Here is a 12,728-nt window from a genome sequence, read left to right on the forward strand (position 1 = left end):
GCTGCTGGGATTTCAGGATAAGGAGTATGGCCGAAGAAACGTCTAATAAGGTATAGCGCTCCCTTTGTTCCCCAATCAATGATACACAAACAGAGGTCTGGATTGAGTCTCTCAGCAGGATTTCTGCCAGAGGCAATGCCACCCCTGTATGAGGCCATCTCTACCATAGGATAGCAGATAGACAGATTTTAAGAGACTTTTAGGTCAACAATGTCTGAAATAGAACACACTTTTCTAAAAGGACTTACAGAAAATGTAATGAACATATTCATGCCTCCTATAACTCAAAATTTATATATTACTCTCATATAAGAAGAGTTGGTTAGCTTAAGCTATGCCGAAGACCATAAAGTGAAGGACTAATATTCTGGATCCAAGAATATTAGTCAACAACTTAACCTTTCATTCATCTTATGACTTTTTTTTTTTTTTTTTTTTGAGATGGAGTCTGGCTCTGTCCCCCAGGCTGGAGTGCAGTGGCCGGATCTCAGCTCACTGCAAGCTCCGCCACCCGGGTTCACGTCATTCTCCTGCCTCAGCCTCCTGAGTGGCTGGGACTACAGGCACCCGCCACCTCGCCCGGCTAGTTTTTTTTTTTTTTGTACTTTTTAGTAGAGACGGGGTTTCACCGTGTTTGCCAGAGTGGTCTCGATCTCCTGACCTCGTGATCTGCCCATCTCGGCCTCCCAAAGTGCTGGGATTACAGGCTTCAGCCACCGCGCCCGGCCATCTTATGACTTTTTAATTGCCTAGCTTACTCAAAATACTTAAGCAGTCCAGAATGAGCAAAACATTTTAACACATTCCTATTTATTCAGGATCCAGGGAAATGGATTGAGATAGCCAAGGAGGGGCTCACTCTACCTCATTGTGAGAAACACACAACTGACACTAAAGTGAAGTCCCCACACCCCGTCTTCAGCCTCTACACCCCCCTCAATAATGGGGATTGGGACAGCCAAGGATGCAGCCCTGGAGGAGCTGAGTGCACTTAACTTCTTACACGACCATTAAATTGTGTTTGACAGAGCTTGGATGCTTTAACATGTTACTGATTTTAACTCACTACAAATTGCTAAACTAAGTGAGACATGTGGCAAATATATAGCAACTTTCAGCTAATCAAAACATTGATTTCTCCACATCGGTCATTCTTTGAAGTCCTCTGATAAAAGAGGTATACTTTAAGCAATACTCTCAGCCTGTTCTTTTTGTTGAGATGAAGTCTCGCTCTTGTTGCCCAGTCTGGAGTGCAGTGGCGCAATCTCGGCTCACTGCAACCTCTGCCTCCAGGTTCAGGAGATTCTCCTGCCTCAGTCTCCCAAGTAGCTGGGACTACAGGCACCCACCACGCCTGGTTACTTTTTTTGTATTTTTAGTAGAGACACAGTTTCACCATGTTGGCCAGGCTGGTTTCAAACTCCTGACCTCAAGTGATCCGCCCGCCTTGGCCTCCCAAAGTGCTAGGAGTACAGGTGTGAGCCACCGCACCCGGCCTCAGCCTCTTTTTTTCAAGAGTAAAAGCAACGTATGCATGCCACACTATATGTGAAATTAATTAATTAATTAATTAATTTATTTTTATTATTTTTGAGACGGAGTCTCACTCCACTGCCCAGGCTGGAGTGCAGTGGCGCAATCTCAGCTCACTGCGACCTCTGCCTCCCAGGTTCAAGTGATTCTCCTGCCTCAGCCTCCTGAGTAGCTGGGATTACAAGTACGTGCCATCATGCTCGGCTAATTTTGTTTTTGTAATTTTAGTAGAGATGGGGTTTCACCATGTCGGTCAGGCTGGTCTCGAACTCCTGACCTTGAGATCCGCCAGCCTCGGCCTCCCAAAGTGTTGGAATTACAGGTGTAAGCCACCATGCCTGGCCATGAAATTTATTTTTAAAGGAAAAAACGTCTATTTTTGTAGTCAGGTCTGTAATTGTTATTAATAATAAATAGAAGACACAAAAAGCTAACCAGGGCCATCCAATGAGTCTCAGACTGGTGAGCAGGGCACCAGGTGTGGCTCAGCCTGGAGCAGCAGACCAGGGGCCTACACAGTCTGACCATTTCCTTACTAGCACCAGTGACCTCTCAGACCCCAGTTTAGGTTCTAGTCGCCTTTTAACATCAAAGATATAAGATCTTAGCAGGAAGGAAAGGTACTACAGGTTACAGGCCACAGGCAGAAGAGCTAGTTTAGTAGTGCCACAGAGGGCCCCTGGGTGAGGGTTCTCAGCACCAAGCTGCAACAGCCCCACAGCACTTCTGCAATGTGAGAAACACTGAGGATGGCAATGAAGCTGCTGGCTGCAACTACCTTGAAGGTCAAGTGTACACCCCGCTTAAAATCCATATTCTTCATGCCAAATTCTGCCAGAAGGAACACACCAAATGTCTTACATGAGCATGGTTCTCAGCTTCAGAAAGTCGTTGTGCTCTGGGTTCTCCACCTCCACAACACCCCAGGGGTAGAGGCGGCCTCTGACCTTCTTTCCTTTGGCTTCAATCAACTGATTGGAGCCAACCACAGAGAACGGGATGCTAGCCTAGAAAGAGACACACAGAGTAGACAGGCTCTACACAGGGAACCCCAGAGTTCACTGGGAACACGAGAACATCAGCACAGACTTAACACATTACTACTGACTAAAAATTTAATTGGAAAGCTGGGGGTATGTAACATTTTCTTGAGAACTGTCAGATACTTTCCACATGGGACAAATTGTATGAAAACTAAATCTACAATAAAATTTCTAAGCTTTAGGTGATAGCTGTACAATATTTTTTTTTGGGAGACAAACTCTTGCTCTGTCTCCAGGCTGGAGTACAGTGGCACGATCTCAGCTCACTGCAACCTCTGCCTCCTGGGTTCAAGTGATTCTCCTGCCTCCGCCTTGCGCGTGGCTGGGACTACAAGTGTGCACCACCACACCCACCTAATTTTTGTATTTTTGATGGAGATGAGACTTCACCACCATGTTGGCCAGGATGGTCTGGAACTCCTGGCCTCAACTAATCCATCTGCCTTGGCCTCTCAAGCTGCTGGGATTATAGGCATGAGCCACTGCGTGAGGCCTTAAAATATATTTAAAGCAACATACCCAGACAATCGCTCTCATCTTAACATGGACAACGGTAAGCAGGAGTTATTTATGTTGTGCATTTGAAGCCAGTTCTTACCTTGAGAAGTCTAGTCTGCTCTTTAAAATCTTCATCTTCATCTGATTCTGCGTCAGGTAAGTGATAGATTTTGATGTTATGTTCTTCAATTTCATCCAGAATCTGAGAGAATGACAAAACCAGGATCAATTTTAGCAAACTGCCTATGTTATTACAGCCAATTCTAACCCATCGTGTAAGAAATACATCAGAATCATCCAAATGTCAATAATCAAAATGATTATGCAAGTTACTGTCAAATAAATTTATAAAACCACGGCCAAGATCCGAGGCGGGTGGATCACAAGGTAGGAGATCGAGACCATTCTGGCTAACACGGTGAAACTCTGTCTCTACTAAAAATACACAAAATTAGCCAGGCGTGGCAGTGGGCGCCTGTAGTCCCAGTTACTGGGGAGGCTGAGGCAGGAGAATGGCATGAACCCGGGAGGCGGAGCTTGCAGGGAGCGGAGCTGGTGCCACTGCACTCCAGCCTAGGTGACAGAGCGAGACTCCATCTCAATAAAAAAAAAAAAAAAAAAAAAAAAATATATATATATATAAAACCGCTAGAAAGGTATTTATACTTGAATTTTGAGGATCCTCTGTACAGAATAAAAATAACATTAGCAATAATGCACCACTACCCTCAATGTACATACAAAGCAGTAGGAAGACGAACGATAGCCCCAGTACAACAGCTAAAATGGAAATCATATCACAATCAGCCTCAAGAAGGGCAACTGCCACAGAGAAGCTACAGGCATGAGAAGACCCTGGAGAACAGGCAGGAGTCTTAAAAGCAGAGAGAAGGAAGATGTACCCCAGATGGAAACAAAATAAAACAAAACAAAACAAAAACCTTGTCAAAGGCACAGAGAAGACATATGGAGTGGATTTTGAGAACAACAAGAAATTCAAAAGGTTGGAATCTAAGACATCCAGTTGGATAAGGGAACAAAAATTGGAGTTACAAAGTGGAGAGTTCCATGAACACCAGACTAGCGACCTGGGGATCTGTATTTCATTCAACAGGTAGCCAGTAGCCAGCAGCGAAATCCCACAGTCCGACCTATCAAGCAGGCCTAGTGTGGGGGACGGGGCTTGAGGGGAGAAAGAACTGGGCTGACGTTGAAATACAAGTTCATTCATCAGTCAGTCAATTAAAACCCTAGCACTCAAATGCCCACTAGATCGTGGGCACTCTTAACAGGCACGAGGCAGGCCACAGCTTTGTTTCGTCTCACCCCAGTACCCAAGCCATCCAGGGAACAGAGAACAAAAGCAACCTAAGCAGGAAATATCCCGACCTCAAACTGTACACTGGATTTGCTCTCTGGTTTTAAGAATGGAAAGCCTTAATGTGACCTAAAAAGGGCTTGAATGATCAGAGATTTGGTCTTAGCACAATGTCTGCACTAATTCAGAACTCCAGAAAAGGCCCTCCTCTCTACATCCTTGATTCTGTAACTCGACCTTCAGTCTTTACATAAATCCTTATTCCTAAATGGGAGAAACTGAGCAATAAGAAGCATGAACTTGTTCACTTGTCCTCATCTCACGGCCCCTCTCCTGGTCTATTATCCATCCACGCCAACCCCATCTTTTGCCCTATGCTGGCCTCATAAAGATGGAGCCTATACTTTGGAGGAGAGAAGAGTTCGGAAACATTTAGTAAGCTATTTAAAAGTAAGGAGAGGAGTCAGAAAGTGATGAATAAAAAATAATGTACACATTTCTCAGTCTGGAAGATTTCAAGAATTGTGGGACCATTTAAAGAGACAGGGAAGTTGGAAGGACAGGAGTTCTTCAGTGGTCAAAAGAGGACTCCTGTGGGCACATGTGGTTCACAATAAGAAATAAGATACTTGGAAAGGCAAACCAGAAGCCACAGAAATAAGGTGATCAAAATAATATTAAGGAATACTGACTTCCAGGGATCAGGAAGGAAGGTGGTAAAAAGCAGCAGAGAGAAAAGCAAACACAGTGGCTCAGCAGCCAAGGAAGGGAAGTTTCAAGAGTAGAACTGCCAATCACACAAACCCCACGGGTGGGGCCCACATCTGAGAACTGAACTGTTGGCCAAGTCCACGAGAGAGCAATTGCAGGTGGATGACAGGAAGCCTGAGTGAACAGGATCATGCGGAGGCCAGGTAATAGCTACCAGTAAGTGACTAAAAGAAAGGCTGGTGAAGGCAAGAGGCTAGTAGAGGCTGGCAGGAGGCAAGAGGTTCTTTCAGATACAGCAGAATGAACAAACTGGTAGGCATCAAGGAGAAACTGGAGAAAGAGAAGTGATTAAAGCGGCCCAAGAAGGAAGGGATAAAAGCTCGAAGTATTTTGATTCACCTCAGATGTTGTAATCAAGCACTAAGTGTTTTGCATACAGGATTAGAGATTAGAATTAGAGCATTCTAACCCTGACACCACCCCCATTTCTATCTCAAAGAAATTTAATGTAGCAGAGTACAAAAGGTAAAGTTCCCCTAAGTGGGAATTGCTAAAGTATTTATTAGCATAAAAACATCTACGCTTCCAGGGGTTCTTCAAAGGTTCAAATACTTCCTAAAAAACTGGCAGGCACTTGAGACAATTTAGGAACAGGCTGCCAAACATGACTACATGCTGCTTAAAAACTGCTTTGGAAAAAAAAACACCAGAAAAATTGTGAAAACATGAAAAGTCAAACCAGGTGAAATCATCTGCAACGTGACAGTCAACATCTAAAAATAAGAAGTGTATCGGTTAAATCAATAAAAAAGCAAGAGCCAAAGCCCCTGCAACCTGAGAGAACACACCAATGGCATCAACACCAGGACAGACGCTCACATCGGCAAGCAAGGAAACGCAAATTCAAATGAGATACAGTTTCTCAGATAGGAAACACATTACAAAAACTGGCAACATAACCAGGACAGTTTTAGGGGGTGGAGAGAAGAGTATGCTTTGGAAATGTAAATTGTTAAGAACTTACTTTAGAGCAAATTTAGTCATCCTTCAAAAATTTAAATGTTATTTAAATTTTATTTCCTACTAAGAATTCGTTTGGCTCACACAATTGTGAAAAGATAGATGTGCACCAATGTTCATTACAACAATTATGCAACAAATCTATTATGTGCCAGACATTATTCGGAAGTCTGGTAATACATAAGTGAACAAAGCAGATTCCTGATCTCAGGACCCGGGGTCAGCGGTCAGGAGAAGCCAACAAATACACTGGAGAAATACTTTATGCAGTGTGGGGGGAGTGCTACCAGCAGAGCAGGGGATGGAGATGTGAAATTTTGTGTGTAGCGCTGGGCTCAGTGACGGAGTTGCCCACACAGGTATCTGAGGGAAGATTGTTCCAGACAGAGGGTATCACTAGCAAAAAGAAACAGCAAGGGGCAAAGAAATAGTACATTTGGTCAAAGAAGAAAAGGGGCCAGAGCAAAATAAAAAGCAAGCCAATTATTCACCAACAGGAAACTGGACAACGTAGAGTATATTCATACAGTGGAATGCTGTGCATCCAGTAACTATCAGGATATAGTACATATATGAGGATGCTTCCAAATATTTTTAAACAGAAAAATCAAATGGCAGAATAGTATTACTATGTGATTTCACTCTGTAAAACCAAAAACATAAGCCATGTTCTAGAAGGATATATACTTAACAGTTGTTCTTTCTGTGGGTAAAGAAATTCTTTTTTTTTTTTTCTTCAGACGGAGTCTTGCTCCATCACCCAGGCTGGACTGCAAACAATCTCTGCCTCCTGGGTTGAAGCGATTCTTTTGCTTCAACCTCCCAAGTAGCTGGGATCACAGGCGCCCACCACCACGCCTGGCTAATTTTTGTAATTTTTTAGAGATGTGGAGTTTTGCCATGTTGGTCAGGCTGGTCACGACCTCCTGATCTCTGGTGATCTGCCTGCCTCAGCTTCCCAAAGTGCTGGGATTACAGGCGTGAGCCACCACGCCCGGCTTAGAAATTCTCTTATTAAAAGGCTTTTTTTTTTTTTTAAGAGACGGGGTATTGCAATGTTGCTGAAGTCCTCCAACTTCTGGGCTCAAGTGATTCTCCTGCCTCAACCCCCTGCTGTACCCCGCTACCCTGCCCAAGCAACTGGGATTACATGCATATACCAATATGTTCAGTTACATATTTGTATTTTTAGAGTTTAGCACATACAAACTATTTGGACTTTCTTAAGGAGCATATCATCAGAGAAAAGCAAGCGATTTAAACATATATAGCAGAGAATCAATAAAGAGGCTTTACAAACATACACAGAAGAGGGCACTGAAACGGGCATACCACAGGAGCTGCTGGGGGGTGAGAGACGGTTTGCTGGCTGACAACTGCTATGTTCCCAAACAGAACAGAGAACCAGTCTACTTAGATACACCCTTGTATAGGTCATTTGCAGTAAAAAATTTAGGTAAAGTAACAAACTTCATGAAGAGATCACATTTCTGTATTTGAGTCACTGAACTCCTATGGAATGCACCTGTGTGTAACCAACTGCTACTCATACAGAGGGCATTTTAAATATAAGGAGAATTTAAAGAATAGAAATTTGATACCTTCATGAAGGCAAAAATTAAAATTTATAACTATTAGGTTCTCCTTGAAAACCACCATTGAAATGCAGGAAAAATTCTCCTGCCCTGCCTCCCGACACCTGAGCAGACTGAGTGTGCTAACACCCTCCTTTCTTCATCCCCATGCCCCCTAGTCGCACCCTGAGGGAGAGCAGGAGGCCAGCCTCACTCACCCTTTTCTTCAGCCGCTCCCGTTCCTTCAGGGTGAGAGTGTCAGCTTTTGCAATGACAGGCACAATATTCACCTTGTTGTGTATTGCCTTCATAAACGCCACATCTAAAGGCTTAAGTCTAAAATTAATTTTAGAAGTGTCACTTATTTAAAAAAATACATACAAAACTCTTCTCTCTCTCAAATTATCTTAATTCTTATATTAAAATACAGAGTTTGGGTAAAAGTTACAAACCCATATAGTAAAGCATTTCTCCACAGTAAACAATTACTTACCCATGTCCAAAAGGTGAAATAAAGTAAAAGCAACAATGCACCCTATTATCAATGATGTGCCGCCTGTTCAAGCCGCTCTCGTCATGCAGGTACCTCTCAAACTGCTCATCAATATAGGAGATAATTGTCTTAAAACTGAGAGAAATAGAAACATTAACAATAATCATAGGGTACAAAACAGGCGGTCCCTGACTTCAAAGGGAAAACAAGCGCCTCTGCCCCAATATATACAATTGAATAATTCATTTTCAAGATGAGAACAGAAGACTGACTCCTAAATTTGGCAAATGGAAGTTTTTGGAAACTATGCCAAGCATAATTGCCCCCAAGCGCTGGGAGTCAAAAAAAGGTTGAATGGAATAGGTTTTGATGCACCTGAGAGAGGGCCAGTGTTGACAGGGCTGCCAAGTTTTTCTTTTTTTAGAGAAACTGAGTCTTGCTCTGTCACCCAGGTTGGAGTGCAGTGGCGTGATCTCGGCTCACCGCAACCTCCGCTTCCAGGGTTCAAGCGATTCTCCTGCCTCAGCCTCCCGAGTAGCTGGGATTATAGGCGTACGCCACCACGCCCGGCTAATTTTTGTATTTTTAGTAGATACAGGGTTTCACCATGTTGGCCAGGCTGGTCTCGAACTCCTGACTCTGTGACCAGCGCCCCCGCCCCCCCGCAGCCTCCCAAAGTGCTGGGATTACAGGCGTGAGCCACCGCACCTGGCCAGGGCTGCCAATTCTTTTCAGGAACGTGACTGTGAAGAGGGGCAGAGGAACAGGATGGTAGAGAACATGGGTCAAGAACAGGTTTATCTGAGCTGGGAAACAGCACAGCACTTTCACATGTAAGAAGGGAGAAATTCCTAAATGCAGGAGAAAAACAAAAGAACTTTCCCCTTTTCATCTAGTGGTGCAAAGCTGATGCTTTATGTTGACAGGATTAGAACCAGGAGGGAGTCTGTACAGTGAAAGTGGCATTCTTTGCCCAGTACAGGTGACAGACTGCTCTATCTTCTACTTCTTGATTTCCTTATTTGTGAAAATGATGCCAATGAGCAGTCATTTACAGACACTACGACTCAATCCGCTCTCTAACAGGTTTCACCTCCTTCCACGTAGAAAGGATGTACTACAGTATTTCGTTCACCAGCCACGGCTCAAATCCAGGTGTTTCATTTACACTAGCAGTCTATGGACGACCGGCTTTGCGATCTCAAATCGTACTAGAGTACCAGAGAAAAATTACTCTATAAAATCCCTTAAATTATTTAAAAAGTCAACATTAACACACTTTAAATTATCTAACTGTTTTATTATATATAATGATCCCAAACTTAATCACTCATTAACACTATCTATCAATTTAAGTACATTAAATAAACAAATGCAGATCCCTGGGCACCCGGGTGCCTACCAATCTCTGCAGTTGATAGCGTCACCATAGCCAGGGGTATCTACCACGGTCAGGCGTAGCTTCACCCCTCGCTCTTCAATTTCAACAGTTGAAGCCTCAATCTGGACAGTTCTTTCAATTTTTTCTAGAAAAGAAACAAACTTAACAGTGAATATAAGCAGCATGCGAAGAGGAAGGAAAGCTCACACTAACAGCATTCTCACAGCAAGTGACTAGAGTCCACTACCTCTCTGCAGAGGGAGGCTCTCCAAAGTTACCGTGGGGATTACGCAAAAATGATCCCCGAGGAGTCAGAAAGGGGAAGGTTAAAGCTAAGATTATTGTGCTACTGGGGAAGGTTAGAAACACAAATATTAAAAATCGTAATTTCTGTTCCTGGGAAAAAGAAAGGAATTTACGAATTCATTTAAAAACTGAATTAAAAAATATCCTGAAAGGACTACATATTCTTGCAGCAGCCCCAGTCCTGGGTTCTCACTGTGTGCGCCTAATTCATTCAACAGGCATTTGTGGATGCTGGTGTACTGTGCTGGAACTTTCCAACAGTAGATGAATTAGAACATCTATCCCAGCAATCTTCTAGTCACACACTATTTTTGATGTACAACATTCTCAATCCATCAACTGTTTAATATAGGCAGAAACTACTTATTACATTTTACAGACAAAACAGACTCAGAGAGGATAGATCCATGGATATGTGTCAAAGAAAGTCTACAGCCCAAATCCAAGGACCTCGGTGCAGCACCTGTCCCGTAAGTGTTTTCCTTGTGTTCAAAGTTGAACAAGAACAAACAAAACACAGAGCGAAAACATAAAACATTCATCAGGCAGTCTTCAGCACCTTTCATGTAGAATTACACGTGCAGTAACATAGGAATGTTTTTACCTGCAGCTCCAGGTATGACTCTTTCTGGGTAGAGATCAGTTAGGAAAAGGCTGTTTATGAGAGTCGATTTTCCTAGACCTGATTCACCTTTAAATAAAAAGAAAAACCTTGTCATGACCTTATGCATATGATACCATTCAATCTGTTAAGTGTTTACACATAGCCTGGACTGGGATAAGCACCTCATGAACATCACTCTGTTGTTTAGTGCTTACAGCACTACTATGTTTGGAGTGTGATCTTTGAGTGTACTCAAAGAAACTCCGATTTGCCCAAGGTCGGAGTACCACCCGGAGCAGGGCCAAGAGTGAATCCAGGTCTATGAGCCTACAGACCGTAAACATCATATGATCAGAAACACGACTGTTCATAAACGTGAGGAATGTACTTTAGAGGTTGGTTTTTATTTCTGACAAATAGACTGCAAAGCAGGTTTTCAATGATCAGTTCTGCTAGTCACTAAACTTACCACATTTTCAGAAAACTGAACGTATCTATCCTGTAGTGTCAAGAACACTTGTGCTTCCCGAGCTGCAGGAACGGGTGAGCAGGACAGGGCCTGTGGTCTGGTGGGCTTACTTCTTGAACCCTCACTCTGCAACCTCCCCCTTCTGCCACCCTGTCTTCTTCCTGCTTTAAACCCATCCCCGTTTCCCAGCACTGGCAACTGCCATACGTCAGGCAACTTTCCTGCTCACTCTGCTGAGTTCACATGACCAATTCAGCGACACATGTCCACATAAGCTTTCAACGAGGTGAGAATCTCTCAACTACTGTGACCATATATTCTGAATATTTGAAATTTAACTTCAAAAAAGATGCAAAACACCAAAAATTAAATTTTACATTTGAAGGAAGCACAAATTCCACTGCTTCTAAGTCTTAATTTTGCATGGAGAAGCGCTTCTGACGTTGGTACTACATAGCACTTGGTGCTGGACTGTCCCCTAGGCACCTTAAACCACCCTCTGTTAAGTTCTGCAAAGCCTGAGGAAGGAGTACACATCTCTTTTGAAAAATTATTATTTCTGGCTGGGCACAGTGGTTCACACCTATAATCCCGGGACTTTAGAAGACCAAGGCTGGAGGATCACTTGATGCTAAGAATTTAAGACCCTACCTGGGCAAAAAAGTGAGACACCCATCTCCCAAAAAAACCAAACGAAGTAAAAAACTCCAAAATCTTAGCCAGGTGTGGTGGCATGTAACTAGAATCCCAGCTACTTGGGAGGCTAGCGCAGGAAGAGTGCTTGAGCCCAGGAGTTACGATCATGCCACTGCACTTCAGCCTGGGAACAGAGTGAGACCCTGCCCCTTACAGAAAAAAACAATTCTGGGAAAATCAAGAACAAAAAAGTGAATCGAAATGTGCAGACATACAAAATTAGGACTGCATTTTAAGTGAACTGCAATTTTCATACATGAAAAGAACAAAACAATGTGTTGCACATGCCTAAAAATGATTGTAAAAATTTGACTAAGTGCCTATTATCCCATTAAGTCATTCTTTTACTAAACTGCGGTGCAGTGCCCCTTTGTATTTTTGCTCCATTTAAAGAAGATTTTACCAATAATTGCTAAGTCCTTTCTGCACGTCTGGCACAGGTCTAGAGCAGAGACACGACAGAGAACGAGAAGGAACCAAGTCCCTGCTCCCTGGAGCCCTGCAGCCCAGCAGGGAGAGGATAAACCAATGAAATCCCTTTCTGACTAGAGTGGCAACAGCTGTGGGGAACAGCTGAGAACGTCATCAGAGACAGCTTTTTAAAAAGCAGTTAGAATATCCCACTGGCTACTTCTAAATTATAGATCTTAATTTTAAGGGTATATGTGATTATTTTACTTGGAATAGCTTTTGAGTAACATCAACAAATGGTTTGCTTAAGGAACTCAGAACATGAGGCTACACTTGGGCTGAATCACTGCGGTGCAGGCACCCAGCTCTGCTCTGCCTCACTTTCTTTAGTATCTCCATTCTGGCCACGCGTCTTTCACGTACGTGTCAGCAAATGAGAGAACAAGACACACAGAGATCTGGGCCTGCAAATCTACGCCAAATGCACTGGGTCCAGAAGTTTCACTTGTTACAAAAGTAACAAAGTATTTTTTAAAGTGCCAGAATTAATATAGTTTTTCTCTAATAGTAGTGACAAAAGAGACTGGAATGGGAGGTATTCAGAGTTTAAAATATGGCATGTTTTCCCTAATTAGAAAGAAAACAGTATTAGGCACAGTGGAACCATGGAA

At 43.1% G+C, this 12,728-nt stretch overlaps 1 protein-coding gene across 5 annotated transcripts in view; it reads right to left on the reverse strand.

Moving 5' to 3' along the window:
* Positions 1–12,728, reverse strand: part of SEPTIN2 (septin 2) — a 43,722-nt gene that overhangs the window by 10,292 nt on the left and 20,702 nt on the right. For 4 of the 5 annotated variants that reach the window (XM_033229493.1, XM_033229492.1, XM_033229491.1 and 1 more), the window contains 6 exons: positions 10,482–10,568; positions 9,593–9,716; positions 8,191–8,325; positions 7,916–8,033; positions 3,175–3,276; positions 2,395–2,540 (listed from right to left, as the gene is read on the reverse strand). In XM_033229493.1, the coding sequence (XP_033085384.1) occupies positions 2,395–2,540; positions 3,175–3,276; positions 7,916–8,033; positions 8,191–8,325; positions 9,593–9,716; positions 10,482–10,568 (712 nt within the window). Of the gene's footprint in view, positions 1–2,394; positions 2,541–3,174; positions 3,277–7,915; positions 8,034–8,190; positions 8,326–9,592; positions 9,733–10,481; positions 10,569–12,728 lie in introns of all 5 variants that reach the window. The other variant, XM_033229496.1, reaches the window with a different exon arrangement.

The sequence above is a fragment of the Trachypithecus francoisi genome, unplaced genomic scaffold (genome assembly GCF_009764315.1).
Source record: "Trachypithecus francoisi isolate TF-2019V2 unplaced genomic scaffold, Tfra_2.0 Lachesis_group13, whole genome shotgun sequence".
NCBI classification, from domain to species: Eukaryota; Metazoa; Chordata; class Mammalia; order Primates; family Cercopithecidae; genus Trachypithecus; species Trachypithecus francoisi.